The 18,024-nt window shown below is 37.6% G+C and overlaps 2 protein-coding genes across 2 annotated transcripts; both read left to right on the top strand.

The window, feature by feature from the left end:
- The first annotated feature begins 7,213 nt into the window (after window positions 1-7,213).
- Window positions 7,214-8,456, top strand: LOC131968897 (odorant receptor 131-2-like). Its single transcript, XM_059329949.1, has 2 exons — window positions 7,214-7,377; window positions 7,689-8,456. Exons 1-2 carry the CDS (start codon window positions 7,228-7,230, stop codon window positions 8,454-8,456), a joined length of 918 nt encoding a protein of 305 aa, XP_059185932.1. The 5' UTR covers window positions 7,214-7,227.
- A 1,342-nt stretch (window positions 8,457-9,798) lies between these two features.
- LOC131968714 (uncharacterized) lies at window positions 9,799-15,523 on the top strand. The gene is made up of 5 exons (XM_059329712.1): window positions 9,799-9,860; window positions 10,684-10,842; window positions 11,129-11,872; window positions 14,311-14,469; window positions 14,756-15,523. The coding sequence occupies exons 2-5, from the start codon at window positions 10,693-10,695 to the stop codon at window positions 15,521-15,523; spliced, it is 1,821 nt and encodes a 606-aa protein (XP_059185695.1). The 5' UTR covers window positions 9,799-9,860; window positions 10,684-10,692.
- Window positions 15,524-18,024: the final 2,501 nt, after the last annotated feature.

Genomic DNA, 18,024 nt, shown 5'->3' with positions numbered 1-18,024 from the left:
GCCTTACTTTTAATAAATCTAATTTGTTCTCCACTCTGCACTTTCTAGATTTTGTCTTGCAGTGCCCTCAACATGTCAGAGTATTATTATATATAGTAAAATTATTATTATTATAATAGTAAAACATAAAGTGGTTCACAGTACCGAGGCCTCATGGGCGCTGCATGTAAATTAATGACCTCCAGAACTTTGGTAGATTGTCTCATTCGTGTTGTTTTGTATAAAAAAGCAAAAAAAACAAAAGACCACCATAAATGTATACCCCTTTATATTTGAATGCCTGTATGTTTTTGTATATTTTCTAATAGCTATACCTTTTTGTATTTTTCTGATGAATCCCTGTATAACAACAGAAGGAAATAAAGGAGTGAACTTTTCACTTTTGACTGATGTGTTGTTTCTGGGAGAAGAACATGTTGATTGTAGACGTTTCAAAAATTGTGGCTTAACGTCAGTATCACACTATTCACACTGGAGATGAAGATCACAGGAGTCTAAGAAGCAGAATTTGTGTTTCCTTTAAGTCAAGTTCTTCTGTCATCAAACCGATTTAAAGTGTTTTACTAATGTTAAAGTATTTTAGTGAAATGTTAAATAATATAACCTTATCATTGGTAATGAAATTAATGATTTGAATATTAAATACACCCTTTTCTTGATTTTGTAAAAATGTCTAAAATTATGGAGTTAATATTCTCCTTAAACACTTTCCCCTAATTTTAAATATCTAATATATGGAGCTGATTTGAACTGTCTAAATTTAGACCTAATAAAATAAAGAATCATTTTTCCTTATTAAATAAACACAATTTGTTCCCGGTTTCAGTAAAGAATGTTTAACATTTTCAACATGGAGGTAATTCCATCATCCATGAACAGAAATGTGAAAATAATTCACAGAGGTCATTAATTAAAAAATTGAATTATCTTATTCACTCAATTACTAAAGCGTAAATATATATTTATGTGAATTTATTAAGGACAGTGGTGACAGGAAGGAGAACAAATTGAGTTTTTGGTACAGATCGGGTAGTGACGGAGGTGCTGGAGCATTACCAGAAAGATCTAATATTTCATTCAATCAAAACTCTGAGATTAAAAATGTATCTAATCTACAACCACATGATCTGCTCTCACCATTGGCAGGGTCTGTCAGTGCAAGGGGTGTTCAAACTTTTTTATTTATAGTGAAAAAGCGGTTAAAAATGAAGAGAGCAAACATTTCCACTAAACTTTTCTTCGTAGGACTTGTAATGTTTTTGTTCACAACTAATTAGGTAACTCAACTTGAGCTGTGTAATTTCTTCACAAGTTGCATCTGAGACCCTGATGACCAAAGTTTGTTCTCAGTGGCTCAACAATAAGTTTTGTTTTTTCAAAAGGTGAGCAGACGTGAAGGAGGGAATCACTTGAAGGAACAAAGCTAACCCCTTGGGAATGTGTTCAAAAAGAGCAGCTCCGCAGGGATCACTTACTGCTTTCATTACTGACGATGACCTTTTGCACATTTTCTCAGTAGACTGTGATGTAAGACATGTTTGTTCCAATTATTCCTTCCCTCTTTTCTTCCTTTAAAAAAAAAAAACAACAAAAACAATAGTTTTAATGAAATTGTTTAGATTTGTTATTTTTGTGCTGAAATCAGCAGATCTGACGACAACATTTTTTTTGTTGATAGAATGAAAAAAACGACCTTTTCTCTGTTTCACAGTTCAACATGCAGCTCTTAAACATAATTTTCCTTTAACTTTGCCATGTTTACAGTAGACAGTCTGTGTTTGCTGAATGCTCATTCTGACATGCTTGGCTTTCTGGTGGAATGTCCTGAACGGTCCTGACATGGTTAGGTGTCCATAAATTCGGGTGAGTATAAAGCACAAAAGTCACTCTTAGGGTGGGCAGCAGGACTTTCACCCAGGAGAACCAGGGTTTATCGATTCATTCTCCTTAACCCCTTATCCAAACTCGGGTCGCGGGGGTCTGGAGCTGATCGCAGCTGACATTGGGCGAGAGGCTGGGTACACCCTGGACGAGTCACAGACTACCGCAGGGCTGACACATAGAGACGGGCAATTTAGAGTCATCAATAAAACCTAAGCTGCATGTTCTTGGAGTGTGTGAGGAAGCCGGAGTACCTGGTGAGAACCCACGCTGACACGGGGAGTACATGCAAACTCCACACAGAAGAGCCGCACAAACCGGTGACCCTCTTGCTGTGACGCGAAAGTGCTAACCACCACACCACCGGGCCGCCCAGATCAAAAGTCAAGTATTTTATTTAATGTAACGTCAGCTGACATCAATATGTCATGTATATATATGACCAACAGAACTACAATATGTCTCTTCCGGTGTTTGCATGCACCTTGGAGCAGTTTAACTTCCGGCATTTATGTGCATTTATTTTTTCTTTTTAAATGATCTTTTATAACGGTAGAATGTTTTTTGCCCTAACGCACTACCTTTAACTAAACATCATCATTTTTTTTCCAGCAAAGGCCACATAATGATGCTGATAACAACCTTCTGCAGGCAGAGAAAGCACCCGTTCTTTTGGGCTCATAACGCCCATTCAACCGTCTGGTAACAATCAAAACAGGTATTACGACCGAGTCAAGGAATCAGACTGATGTCGTGGAATCACGAAAGAAAATGTCGGACTGGTGCATCTTTAATTAATTCCTCAAATAATTGATTAATCATGCAGTCTATAAAATGTCACAAAATACACGATCATCCATAAAGTTGGAATAAAACATATTTTTTTTTACCTCTTTCCATGAAATGATTGTGACAATATGATTTATTCTTGACAGATAACATGTATATCTTCTCAAAATTTTATTAATCAATCTCTTCATAAGAAATCACAATGGAAATTAAACCACAATTAACAGAGGATTGTGTTTGAAAAATAAATTATTCCAACTTTATGGGCAACTGTGTCGTAAAAAATAATGCGTCACAACAATTTTGGGGATTAATTATATTATAATGCACATTATAAATAAGCCTAGTGTTTCTCTAGTTTTTTTTCATTGTCTCTGAGTCAAACATCTGCAATTTCCACAACAACAATCTCCCTGAGCCCAGGTTATAGGGAATAAAATGATTTTGCAGCAGTCACAAATCCAAAATATATAAATTAAATAAACTGTAAATTTGACACAGGTGAGATGAAAGCAGAGAACTTAAGTTATAAATCTTTTATAAACTCTTTCCTTGAGGCTTACAGAGTGTGACATAATGCGAAAACTTCAGGGTAAAGTTGTGATCATCACAAACAAACGAAGTTCTCTGAAGTAAAGTTTCTGTTAATTAGCTTCACAGTCAAAGTTTAAAAAAGAGCAAACATGTCAGACATGTGAGGAACAAAGATGTTCTCCTGGTGGATCAGTAGTTAACAAAGACCATGTCCACAGAGATAATCTGTTTGTTTTTAAACATCATGTGTAACATCATGTTCTCTGTTGAATGCTGCAACTTGTTTTTCATTTAGCGACAAAGTAATTTTAAATGTCAAAGCTAATGGAGTATAACTCTTCTAATGGCAATCTCTCTCCGAAGACAATTCTAATAAATCCCTTTGATGCCATGTGTGTGGATGCTGCATAACAAGCTGCCCCAGTGTGTGTGTGACCTTTACTGATAATGAGGGATGATGACTTATTACTCGTTCTGCCTCCTGCAGCACAAACTGACTTCCTGAATACACGGAGGACTATTGGAAATGTCACAAGGTCCCAGAAGTCTTTCCTGTGAAACGTGCAAAACACTCGAGTGATAGTGGAGGAAGTGTGGAGCTCTAAAAAGAAGTACTCACAAGTTTTGTTCAAGAGAAAGAAAAAGTTTTAGGAAGCACAGAGTCATTTCAAAACAAAATAATTAAGTAGAGCCAGAAAACTGTTTCTACACAATATGAAATGGTGTCAGATATTTCTTTTTTTATTCTTTATCTAAATAGACAGCAATTGACTGATACTGAACATACAGTTTTGATATTTATTTAGCTATTTATTTAATTTTTATTTTTCTTTATTTCTTTTTCTCAGTTATTATTCCTAGAATTGGTTGACAATGTAATACATTGTATATATAACATATTATAATGTTAAATATAAATAAAGCAACCCTCTGAGGACCTTTTCACTGTCATATTGGTTCAAAAGCAATTCACAGTTCACATAAAATGGTCTAGTTTGATTTCAGCTAAAAAATATATATTGGCCAACATATCAGTTATTCGTGAATTTTTGTGAACTTGTGCTGGCATTTTCTTCACACAGACTCACATTCATTTGGATTAAATCATCATTGAGGATCCATCAGTCACAATAGGGCTCATGTATCGAGTTCAACTATACTGACAGTGTTGACCTCTGATGGGGCAGTGACATTATGGACTTAAAATAATTATTTCTTTTATGCTGTTCTTTAAGAATAAAATGGGAAAAACCCTGAATAACTCTGACAAGGGGCCATCACACTGCAGCTCTCCTCCATAGACTCTCATGCAATCGTTTTAGATTTGCTTTATTGAGCAAGATGTGGTTAAACATTGAACTTGTAATCCAGACAAGTTGGATGAAATATACTTTAACATGGAGCTAACATTAACAGAGTGCAGCACTTCAGTTATGAGCTCTTCTATGCTATGCTAGCTGAAGGTGGATGCATGTGTTGCTTTTTTAGGACCGTTGCAACAGTGTTTCAGAACAGTGTTGATTTCCTGAGTGTGACATCCACCATTTAAACTACATGTCACGGTCAATCATTACTACATCAGCAAGATGGAGCGGAGGAAAGTCTAAAATGTAAAAATTAGTTGTATTTTGCTGCCTGTACAAACACCATATATTGAGGTTTTTGAGGAGAGGCTGGTCTGTTCTGATCAGTTTGGTTTTAATTAATTAACTGATTTAAAAAAATGGGTCTGTGCCATGATTGACATCTGACGGACACCTGATTGGACTGTCCATTCTTTACACCGTCTAAGGTTTGTACACTGAGATTATGTTGTTTTAATTTCGCATGTAAATGCACGCACGCACTAGCCTGGGTATACCCATACTGCCTTGCGCGCTCGATTTCATTTCGAACCTGCAGGCGGTCCGGCAACAATGGCCGTTTCTTAGCCATGTTTTAGGGATCCAATCACAGAACGGGGAGGGACGGCAAGACGATGACGCATACTATACGACAGATGGAAGCTTGTAGTTTTCTTACAGATCCAACATGGCTGCAGCAGACGCGAAACTCTCTTTCGATCTAGCTGTAGACGGCGTTTTAAATAGTTTAGAGCGAACGTTTATTTTACAAGAAGAACAACGTTTGACTTTACACTCCTGTTTCACCACGAAAAAGGATGTTTTAGCCTTGCTTCCGACAGGATTTGGCAAAAGCCTAATCTACCAACTAGCCCCGCTACCGCTCGCTGCTCTAACACCGGTGATCTCGCTACGAGCCGGGGGACAGCGGAGCCACCCAGAGACCCCCAGCAGCTCGTCTATTCCCCATAAAATCAGTGGATGTGTGTGGCTGAATGACATGAGGGGGGAATAAGGCGTAAAAATAATTAATCTTGCAGAAAGCGAGAAGTGGAGAAGCGAAGCAGCAAGCAATACTCTCTCACAGACACGCACACACTCGTCTGGCTATGTAAACATCAATTTCTGTTGCTCTACATACGTCATCTGGTATAACTGATACAATTGGCTAAGAGCTACGTACAGACGCTTTTGATAGACATTCGTAGCGCCCAATAAACGGCTCTGGAGGATCGTAAACCATGACTCCTCTACGGAGAAATGAATGGCTGGTTTCCAGACTAATCTCATTTGTGATTAGTCTGGTGTTAGCCAGGCTACGCACGCACACACGCACGCACGCACGCACGCACGCACACAAACATGTAATATGTGAATATCCATATGCAAACCCCTGAATCCTTTGGTGATTGCCAACCAAACTCCTTTAAAGCCTTCACTTTCCTGTGGCAACACTTTTGGTGTCCTGCTCTAAACGGAGGTGAGTCCTGTCCAGACATTAAATATGTCACAGCAGAAATGTTTAAAGATTAAAAACTGTTTATCTGTTTATATATCAAAGCTTGGGACTGTTCTGTACTTGTTCCTGTGTTCTGACCGGACAAATACAGTAACTGTATGAAGTTGTTGGAAGCAGGTTGGTTGGTTGTGTATTATCCGTGTCTACAGGCCTGATGTATGATTATGATTCAGTGGTGTGTTTTATGTTTAATGTGATTCTTCTTTTGTGTTTCAGGACATTTTAACATTTACATTTCTCTCATCACAACTGCTGTTTAGTTCAAAATCAAATATTGACAATTTGAAAAAACAGTCAAATGCTTGATTGAATATATCTGCTGTGAACAGACCGTCAGTGTCTCAACTATGATCACATTTTAAATAGCGATCATGTAATTGAATGATAAACTTCTTAACAAATGTATATTTATATGCTATACTTTTTTATTCATCAGCTTGTTTTTTATGACAGTTTGCTTACAAAATTAAGTGATACATGTTAACTGATATATTAATAATGCATTCATTTGTTTTCCAAATGATAATACATTGATTTTTCTCTTCCAATTTGATGCCCCGAGTCTAAGGTGGGTGTTTTTGTTACTGTTGGATATAAATTATTGTTCACAACTTGTAGCTCACAACAACTATTTAATATCTAGGATTAATACAGGTAGAAACAGACATCATTTGAAAAACTGATTTTATTTGATTCATTTTTCTGAAATAATGTTTTGTTTTGTTGTAGCCCAGGGAATATAAATATTAATCAGACTGCTGTTTGTGTTTTTCATCAAGGTGCAATCGAGGGAAAAAATAATCAAATTGGTGTTCAAATATTGTTGTCAAACAGTCAAACGTCCTGTGACGTGATGGAATACAACTGTGTGTTCTACTTTCATGTATTTTAACAATTCTTCCATTTTTATTAGCAATATTAACAACTTTTTCCTCAGTGTAACATATGTTGTGTTGTTTTTAATTATATTTTTTTTGTTGTTTAGTATTATAAACAAGTTAGTTTTAAGAATAAAAATGAATATGATGACTAATAATACAAAATTTCTTTCTTGGAATGTCTGATGCTAAATTTGAGAACTGTGTATGTTGCAAAATGGGATTATCTCAATAAAATTGTTATCCATATTTTCTCCTTTGTTAGATTCTCAGCCTTCAAGCGATGAACGTGTCGTCTGCCAATGTGACGGTGGTTTTAATGTATCGGGACTCCTTCACTAAAGCTGTGACCAAGAATGTGATCGTTGTGGTTCTCGGGATCTCCATCAACTACATCAACACCGGCCTCATTCACACCTTTCGAAAACACCAGGTAGGACTTTCCTTTAATGACATAAAAACATTCATAATACATTTACTGAAGAAATATCAGAGAAATTAATATCTAGGAGTGAGTCAATCATCTGTCATTTATATTTACATAACAGCAGAAGATGTTCAGTGTTGACTAAATATATATCGGGGCCCATTAAATGGATTAGTACTACATTTGAATTTTTCAATCTTTTTAATGGGAATACAGGAGATTCTGGTTCATAGCACAGAACAAAGATTAGTCGATAATCATTAACCCGATATTTTAGTCATCTATGTGTTCTTTTTTTTTTTTTCCCCGAACGCCAGATCTTCTACATGAATCCTCGCTACATCCTTTTTATTCACCTGGTGGTCAACGACATGATCCAAGTGACGCTGACCATCATGCTGTTCATCATCAGCTACATCCTCTACAAAATAAATGTCTCCGTTTGTTGCACCTTCATCTTGATCGCCCTTTTCGCCACTGAAAACACCCCTCTGAACCTGGCCTGCATGGCGGTAGAGTGCTACATCGCCATCTGCCTCCCTCTCCGTCACGTTCAGATCTGTACAGTAAAGAGAACGTTGTTGCTGATTGGTTTGATCTGGGCGACGAGCATGTTGTCTGTTCTTCCTGATCTGTTCATCACTTTGGCCACAGAGCAGCTGGACTTCTTTCAAACCAGAGTCTTCTGCCTCAGAGAAACTGCCTTTCGAAACCCTCACATTTTAAAGAAGAGAGATATTACCTATATAGTGTATCTGGTTATAGTTTGGCTTGTTATCTTTTACACATATTTCAACATCATGTTCACGGCAAAAACAGCTAGCACAGATGCTAAAAAGGCCAGAAACACTATCCTCCTCCATGGGCTTCAGGTTATGCTCTGTATGGCAACATATGCTGAGCCCCAGTTGAAAGAGGCTCTGCTGCAGTGGTTCCCAAAGAATTACACAGACTCTTTATTCGCAACTTATATTATTATACAGGTCCTGCCACGATCCATTAGCCCAATCATTTATGGCATACGAGACAAGACTTTCAGGATGTACCTGAAACGGTATCTGGTATGTAAAATGAGCCCAAAGTAAGAATCAGTTCATGCAGAATCATTTCAGAAATGTTGAGAAGCTTTACAACGAGTCAGATTCAAAAACTTGCACAAGTGAAACTTGCCCTCTGAATAAAAAACTGCCTGGGCTGTAGCTCTTTCTTTCTTTTTTATATGTTTATATGTGTTTTATATGTATATTTACTACACGAAATTTTGTTCATTGACGAATCACAGTAATGTTAAAAGCCATGTATGTCGCCTTTTGGGTGGGTAGGAGGGGTGGTGGATGGAACAAACCCCCGGCCTTTCAACCAGGAGACCTGCGTTCATGTCCCGTTATTGGAAGTTAAAGTGTGTCCAGAAGTACTGCTTTCAACCCTATAACCCTGTTCTTATTTCTTAATCTTAAAATAGTGGGTTTTAGTGCCTAAACCCAACCATTTTATAGCATTAAATTAAACAATTTTAAACATTTGTGATGTTAAAAACTGCGAGTGTGACAAAGGGTACAACAACTTGAAACCCTTCATGAGAATATGTTGAAATAACAAACTGATAAAAACTTTCAGGGTTATTTTATTGTACACTTTATGTAGGTATTTCATTTGTTTTTGTCATAAGAATTCAATGAATTATTTTTTGAAATTGCCTATTGCCATTAAATCACTAAATATTTTACTTGTTTTTGTTCATCGAGGTGCTTTTAACTTTTGTTTTTGGCATTCATGATTGTGCCAATGCAGATTTAGGACTTTTTAAAAAGAGTACTCGCAAAAAGCAAAAAGATTCATGTAATACTAAATCGAGGCGTGTGTGTGTGTGTGTGTGTGTGTGTGTGTGTGTGGGTGGGTGTGTATGTGTGTGTGTGCCCAGTAGCAGCAGGATGGTAGTAGATTGTTGTTCGGTGAGGGAGACAGGAAAGGGGTGATGGAGGTGGATGTGGGGGGGTTCGGCTACAGAAAGTCATACTGAGGAGTCTTTGTCCCACACACACACACACACACACACACACACACACACACACACACACACACACACACACACACAACCTCTGGGACATTTTCCACAAATAAAGCATGTGATATCCTGTTGGAATCGTTGGTGTCCTGTTCTACATGCTTTAACTGAGGTAAGAACCTCCTGCTATGAACTTCATGACAGCTTTGAACCATGTTCTGACCAGACTATCTCATATTTATTATTATTGTTCAGTGTGAACCTTTTATATTTTGAGTTTCCTGAGCCTCATAGTGCTGATTCAAATCAGTTTAAAGGAAGGAAAAATGGTTCTCATACTGATACATGGACAGTTTGAAAGACAATACTTTTCAGCTCATTCTAAAAGCAAAAGATGTAACGCTGTAGGAGAATTGTGTTTAAATATTGTATTTGGATTTTGTTCTCAGCTATAACACGAAAACCCTATGAGGGTTTGGTTTTGGTTAGTTTTGAAGTTGATGATAAAGTGAGTTTCTTTCTCATGCTGTTGTTGTTGTTGTTGTTGTTGTTGTTGTTGTTGAGCTGCTTTATGCAATTTTTCAGTCCCAGTACAGATACCTGGGCTCTGGGTACAGAACTCATATCAGTGTGTAATTAATAAGCCTTAAGCCTCACTGTGTGGAAGTGATTGTGGACATTATTTAATGTGTAAGACGACATCAGGCCTGACTTAAACATTGACTTTGTTAAACAAAATGTCAGAAATAAATACAAAAATATGCACTTACTGAATTGTTATTTATTATTTAAATAATGAGTCTTGCACGAGTAACTTGGTAAAAAAAATGTTTTTCAAGATTCATAGAAATCACAATCATAGTGTAAACCCCTTGAATGTAGCATCAAATTGGTCAAAACTTTGCCCTTTGAAATACTTTTAGGGATTTTTTTTGCTCCTGTCACATTTTGCTCACTATGACCTCCTGTTACACTGCAGATTACAACACCTGCACCTGTATGGAAACAGCACAACCACGGCTAGAAAAAATGTCAACCTCTGGGCCTGAGCAGTGGGCCTCCTCTTATATGCATGCGCCTTTGCAAAAAACAACAACATGGCAATGGCAAATTAATTCTGAACATACTTTTTTAACTAAAAATGTCGAATATTTATATATTATTAATGAGACATTGTTTTACCTTCTTTGATCAAAGTGTCTCTGATCTGCAGAAAGTTTCTGTCTCTGTCTTACTTTATTTGCTAAAGTCTATAATTATTATATATATTTACTGATAACTAAAGACAATGTTTCTTTTCTTCTCAGTTTCAAGAGATGAACGTGTCGTCTGCCAATGTGACGGTGGTTTTACAGTATCGGGACTCCTTCACTAAAGCTGTGGTCAAAAATGTGATCGTTGTGGTTCTCGGGATCTCCATCAACTACATCAATGCAGGCCTCATTCACACCTTCTGCAAACACCAGGTCTGATATTCATGTCACACGTCGAAGCTGATCATGAAGTTATCAGCAGTTTCATAGAAAAATGTGCAAGTGCTTTAATCGCATGTTGCTTTAAAAAGCAGCATGTTCAGTCCTATGGTGTGGGTTAGTTTTGAATTTAGTTCAGAAATATTTTCACATCCTGAGTTAGTTATATAGATTTATACAGTATATATGTGCATCTACGTTTTAGTGTTTTAAGACTCTGATCTCATGCAGGTTTCAAACATTCACTTCCTTTCTGTGTGATTTCCTTCCCACTCTACAGATCTTCTACAGGAATCCTCGATATATACTTTTCATTCATCTGGTGGTCAACGACATGATCATGGTGACGGTGACTGTCACCATGCTCGTCATAAGCTATGTCCTCTTTAAAATAAATGTCCCCCTCTGCTACATCTTCATCCTACTTGCTCTTTTCGCCAATGAAAACAGCCCTCTGAACCTGGCCTGCATGGCAGTAGAGTGCTACATCGCCATCTGTCTTCCTCTCCGTCACGTTCAGATCTGTACAGTAAAGAGAACGTTGATGCTGATTGGTTTGATCTGGTCGACGAGCATGTTGTCTGTTCTTCCTGATCTATTCATCACTTTGGCCACAGAGCAGCTGGACTTCTTTCATTCCAGAGTCTTCTGTCTCCGGAAAAATGTCTTCCCAAATCCCCACATCAGCAAGAAGAGAGATATCACATATTCAGTGTTTCTTGTTATAGTTTGGATCACTATTGTTTACACATACTTCATAATCCTTTTCACTGCAAAAACAGCTAGCAAAGACGCTAAAAAAGCCAGAAACACTATCCTCCTCCATGGGTTTCAGGTTATGCTCTGTATGGCAACATATATTGCCCCCCAGTTGAAAGAGGCTCTGCTGCAGTGGTTCCCAAAGAATTACACAGACTCTTTATTCGCAACTTATATTATTATACAGGTCCTGCCACGATCCATTAGCCCAATCATCTATGGCATACGAGACAAGACTTTCAGGATGTACCTGAAACGGTATCTGGTATGTAAAATGAGCCCAAAGTAAGAATCAGTTCATGCAGAATCATTTCAGAAATGTTGAGAAGCTTTACAACGAGTCAGATACAAAAACTTACACGATTTTCCTCTGAATAAAAAACTGCCTGGGCTGTACCTCTTCTTTTTTTTTGTTCAATGTTTCTACTGAGGTTTTCCAAAAAATATCTTCAAATGTCTGTGTCCTATTTTATAATGTCATCTCCTTTGACTTGACTCTGATGGAGAGAAAATACACGTTTGGTCAAAATGAGTTACTGAGACTGAATTAGTTCATTGTTGTTTAATTTATGAAATGTTGGTAAAACAGTTTAAGAGTGTGTTAAAATCAGGCCTTCAAACTGTTTTTGTACCTGATACAATATCTAGCAGTACAGCAGGTGGCATTAAAAAAATTTTTTTTATATCTGCGATCTTTACTCAAAGATTTCCACTGATTAAAATAACAAGGCTATCCTCATGAACGGCTCATATGGTTTCTTCAAAAAGAATTGCACTTGAATGTATATTTACTACACACAATTTTGTTCAGTGACGAATCACAGTAATGTTAAAAGCCATGTAGGTGGCCTTTAGGGTGGGTAGGAGGGGTGGTGGATGGGACAAACCCCCGGCCTTTCAACCAGGAGACCTGCGTTCATGTCCCGTTATTGGAAGTTAAAGTGTGTCCAGAAGTACTGCTTTCAACCCTATAACCATGTTATTATTTCCTAATCTTAAAATAGTGGTTTTGGTGCCTAAACCCAACCATTTTATAGCATTAACAACTGCAATTGTGACATTTTAAATTACCTTTGTGATGCTAAAAACTGCGAGTGTGACAAAGGATACAACAACTTGAAACCCTTCATGAGAATATGTTGAAATAACAAACTGATAAAATACTTACAGGGTTATTTATTGTACACTTTATGTAGGTATTTCATTTGTTACTGTCGCACAAATTCATTAAATTATTTTTTTATATTGCCTATTGCCATTAAATCACTACATATTGTACTCGTGTTTGTACATCAAGGTCCTTATAACTTTTGTTTTTGGCATCCATGATTGTGCCAATGCAGATTTCGGACTTTTTCAAAACAAAATTCACATTTGTACTCGCAAAAAGCAAAAACATTCATATAATACTAAATCTAGGCACACACACACACAGAGACACACACACAGACATACACACAGACATACACACACACACACACACACACACACACACACACACACAACCTTTGGGACATTTTCCACAAATAAAGCATGTGATATCCTGTTGGAATCGTTGGTGTCCTGTTCTACATGCATTAACTGAGGTAAGAACCTCCTGGTATGAACTTCATGACAGCTTTGAACCATATTCTGACCAGACTATCTCATATTTATTATTATTGTTCAGTGTGAACCTTTTATATTTTGAGTTTCCTGAGCCTCATAGTGCTGATTCAAATCAGTTTAAAGGAAGGAAAAATGGTTCTCATACTGATACATGGATAGTTTGAAAGACAATACTCTTCAGCTCATTCTAAAAGCAAAAGATGTAACGCTGTAGGAGAATTGTGTTTAAATATTGTATTTGGATTTTGTTCTCAGCTATAACACGAAAACCTTATGAGGGTTTGGTTTTGATGAGTTTTGAAGTTGATGATGAAGTGAGTTTCTTTCTCATGCTGTTGTTGTTGTTGAGCTGTTTCATGCTTTTTCAGTCCCAGTACAGATACCTGGGCTCTGGGTACAGAACTCATATCAGTGTGTAATTAATAAGCCTTAAGCCTCACTGTGTGGAAGTGATTGTGGACATTATTTAATGTGTAAGACGACATCAGGCCTGACTTAAACACTGACTTTGTTAAACAAAATGTCAGAAATAAATACAAAAATATGCACTTACTGAATTGTTATTTATTATTTAAATAATGAGTCTTGCACAAGTAACTTGATAAAAAAAAACAACATTTTTCAAGATTCACAGAAATCACAATCATAGTGTAAACCTCTTGAATGTAGCATCAAATTGGTCAAAACTTTGCCCTCTGAAATACTTTTAGGGATTTTTTTTTGCTCCTGTCACATTTTGCTCACTATGACCTCCTGTTACACTGCAGATTACAACACCTGCACCTGTATGGAAACAGCACAACCATGGCTAGAAAAAATGTCAACCTCTGGGCCTGAGCAGTGGGCCTCCTCTTATATGCATGCACCTTTGCAAAAAACAACAACATGGCAATGGCAAATTAATTCTGAACATACTTTTTTAACTAAAGATGTCAGATATTTATATATTATTATTGATATATTGTTTTACCTTCTTTGATCAAAGTGTCTCTGATCTGCAGAAAGTTTCTGTCTCTGTCTTACTTTATTTGCTAAAGTCTATAATTATTATATATATTTACTGATAACTAAAGACAATGTTTCTTTTCTTCTCAGTTTCAAGAGATGAACGTGTCGTCTGCCAATGTGACGGTGGTTTTACAGTATCGGGACTCCTTCACTAAAGCTGTGGTCAAAAATGTGATTGTTGTGGTTCTCGGGATCTCCATCAACTACATCAATGCAGGCCTCATTCACACCTTCTGCAAACACCAGGTCTGATATTCATGTCACACGTCGGAGCTAATCATGAAGTTATCAGCAGTTTCATGGAAAAATGTGCAAGTGCTTTAATCGCATGTTGCTTTAAAAAGCAGCATGTTCAGTCCTATGGTGTGGGTTAGTTTTGAATTTAATCCAGAAATATTTTCACATCCTGAGTTAGTTATATACATTTATACAGTATATATGTGCATCTACGTTTTAGTGTTTTAAGACTCTGATCTCATGCAGGTTTCAAACATTCACTTCCTTTCTGTGTGATTTCTTTCCCACTCTACAGATCTTCTACAGGAATCCTCGATATATACTTTTCATTCATCTGGTGGTCAACGACATGATCCAAGTGACGGTGACCGTCACCATGTTCATCATAAGCTACGTCCTCTTTAAAATAAATGTCTCCCTCTGCTCCAGTTTAATCCTGCTCTCTGTTTTTGTCACTCAAAACACCCCTCTGAACCTGGCCTGCATGGCGGTAGAGTGCTACATCGCCATCTGTCTTCCTCTCCGTCACGTTCAGATCTGTACAGTAAAGAGAACGTTGATGCTGATTGGTTTGATCTGGTTGACGAGCACGTGTTTTGTATTTCCTGATCTGTTCATCACTTTGGCCACAGAGCAGCTGGACTTCTTTTATTCCAGAGTCTTCTGCCTCAGACAAACTGTCTTCCCAAATCCCGTCATCATCAAGAAGAGATACATCACATATTCAGTCTTTCTAGTTATAGTCTGGTTGACTATTGTTTACACATACTTCATAATCCTTTTCACTGCAAAAACAGCTAGCAAAGACGCTAAAAAAGCCAGAAACACTATCCTCCTCCATGGGTTTCAGGTTATGCTCTGTATGGCAACATACATTGCCCCCCAGTTGAAAGAGGCTCTGCTGCAGTGGTTCCCAAAGAATTACACAGACACTTTATTTGCCTGTTATATTATTATACAGGTCCTGCCACGATCCATTAGCCCAATCATCTATGGCATACGAGACAAGACTTTCAGGATGTACCTGAAACGGTATCTGGTATGTAAAATGAGCCCAAAGTAAGAATCAGTTCATGCAGAATCATTTCAGAAATGTTGAAAAGCTTTACAACGAGTCAGATACAAAAACTTGCACAACTTTCCTCTGAATAAAAAACTGCCTGGGCTGTACCTCTTCTTTTTTTTTTTTGTTCAATGTTTTTACTGAGGTTTTCCAAAAATATCTTTAAATGTCTGTGTCTTATTTTATAATGTCATCACCTTTGACTTGACTCTGATGGAGAGAAAATACACGTTTGGGCAAAATGTGTTACTGAGACTGAATTAGTTCATTGTTGTTTAATTTATGAAATGTTGGTAAAACAGTTTAAGAGTGTGTTAAAATCAGGCCTCAATACTGTTTTTGTACCTGGTACAATATCTAGCAGTACAGCAGGTGGCATTAAAACATTTTTTTTTCTTATATCTATGATCTTTACTCAAAGATTTCCACTGATTAAAATAACAAGGCTGTCCTCATGACCGGCTCATATGGTTCCTTCAAAAAGAATTGCACTTGAATGTATATTTACTACACACAATTTTGTTCAGTGACGAATCACAGTAATGTTAAAAGCCATGTAGGTGGCCTTTAGGGTGGGTAGGAGGGGTGGTGGATGGAACAAACCCCCGGCCTTTCAACCAGGAGACCTGCGTTTATGTCCCGTTATTGGAAGTTAAAGTGTGTCCAGAAGTACTGCTTTCAACCCTATAACCATGTTCTTATTTCTTAATCTTAAAATAGTGGTTTTGGTGCCTAAACCCAACCATTTTATTAGCCTGGGTTTACCCATACTGCCTTGCACGCTCGATTTCATTTCAAACTGCGAAAGGGTCTGGAAACTACAGCCGTTTCTTAGCCCTGTTTTAGGGATCCAATCACAGAATGGGGAGGGACGGCAAGACGATGGCGCGTACTACTCGGCAGATGGAAGCCTGTAGTTTTGCAGTTTTCTTACGGATCCAACATGGCTGCAGCAGATGCGAAACTCTCTTTCGATCTAGCTGTAGAAAGCGTTTTAAATAGTTTAGAGCGAAAGCTCATTTTAAAAGAAGAGCAACGTTTGGCTTTATACTCCTTTATCACCACCAAAAGGATGTTTTAGTCTTGCTTCCGACAGGATTTGACAAAAGCCTAATTTACCAACTAGCCCCGCTACCGCTCGCTGCTGTAACGCCGGTGATCTTGCAGCGAGCCGGGGGACAGCGGAGCCATCGAGAGACCTGCAGCAGCTTGTCTACTGCCCATAAAATCAGTGGATGTGTGTGGCTGAATGACATGAGGGGGGAATAAGGCGTAAAAATAAATCTTGCAGAGAGCGAGAACTGGAGAAGCAAAGCAGCAAGCAACAGTCTCTCACAGACACACACACCAACACTGCCGGTAGACTGTGAGCTGAAACTACAGAGCAGCCAGAGCCAGAACATGCTGCAGAAAAACGTTGCGGAAGCAGAAATCAGCATTTTAGTCTCAAAGTAGAGATGAGCTAGTCTGGCTAGGTCAACATCAGTCATGTTCATGCTCGATGCTTCCTCGAATTTCTGTCGCTCTACGTAATCTAGTATAACTGATATGATTGGCTAAGAGCTACGTACAGACGCTTTTGATAGACATTCGTAGCGCCCAATAAACGGCTCTGGAGGATCATAAACCACGCCTCCTCTACGGAGAAATGAACGGCTGGTTTCCAGACTAATCTCATTTGTGATTAGTCTGGCGTTAGCCAGACTACCATTTTATAGCATTAACAACTTAAATCGTGACATTTTAAACTATTTTAAACTTTTTTGATGTTAAAAACTGCGAGTGTGACAAAGATTACAACAGCTTGAAACCCTTCATGAGAATATCTTGAAATAACAAACTGATAAAATACTTTCAGGGTTATTTTATTGTACACTTTATGTAGGTATTTCATTTGTTATTGTCATAAGAATTCAATGAATTATTTTTTATATTGCCTATTGCCATTAAATCACTAAATATTTTATTTGTGTTTGTTCATCGAGGTGCTTTTAACTTTTGTTTTTGGCATTCATGATTGTGCCAATGCAGATTTAGGACTTTTTAAAAAAAAATTCACATTTGTACTTGCAAAAAGCAAAAACATTCATATAATACTAAATCTAGGCGCACACGCACACACACACACACACGCACACACACACACACACACACACACACACACACACAACCTCTGGGACATTTTCCACAAATAAAGCATGTGATATCCTGTTGGAATCGTTGGTGTCCTGTTCTACATGCTTTAACTGAGGTAAGAACCTCCTGGTATGAACTTCATGACAGCTTTGAACCATATTCTGACCAGACTATCTCATATTTATTATTATTGTTCAGTGTGAACCTTTTATATTTTGAGTTTCCTGAGCCTCATAGTGCTGATTCAAATCAGTTTAAAGGAAGGAAAAATGGTTCTCATACTGATACATGGACAGTTTGAAAGACAATACTCTTCAGCTCATTCTAAAAGCAAAATATGTAACGCTGTAGGAGAATTGTGTTTA

This window comes from Centropristis striata, chromosome 3 (genome assembly GCF_030273125.1).
Source record: "Centropristis striata isolate RG_2023a ecotype Rhode Island chromosome 3, C.striata_1.0, whole genome shotgun sequence".
NCBI lineage: Eukaryota > Metazoa > Chordata > Actinopteri > Perciformes > Serranidae > Centropristis > Centropristis striata.
The sequence above is the reverse complement of the archived record's forward strand: the minus strand, read 5'-3'. Positions and strand labels throughout refer to the sequence as shown.

Coding starts and splice junctions, on each gene's coding strand:
- LOC131968897 (XM_059329949.1), top strand. CDS start 7,228: ATGAACGTGTCGTCTGCCAATGTGACGGTGGTTTTAATGTATCGGGAC. Junction 7,378..7,688: donor ACACCTTTCGAAAACACCAG/GTAGGACTTTCC, acceptor CCCGAACGCCAG/ATCTTCTACATGAATCCTCG.
- LOC131968714 (XM_059329712.1), top strand. CDS start 10,693: ATGAACGTGTCGTCTGCCAATGTGACGGTGGTTTTACAGTATCGGGAC. Junction 11,873..14,310: donor TGTACCTGAAACGGTATCTG/GTATGTAAAATG, acceptor TTTTCTTCTCAG/TTTCAAGAGATGAACGTGTC. Junction 14,470..14,755: donor ACACCTTCTGCAAACACCAG/GTCTGATATTCA, acceptor CCCACTCTACAG/ATCTTCTACAGGAATCCTCG.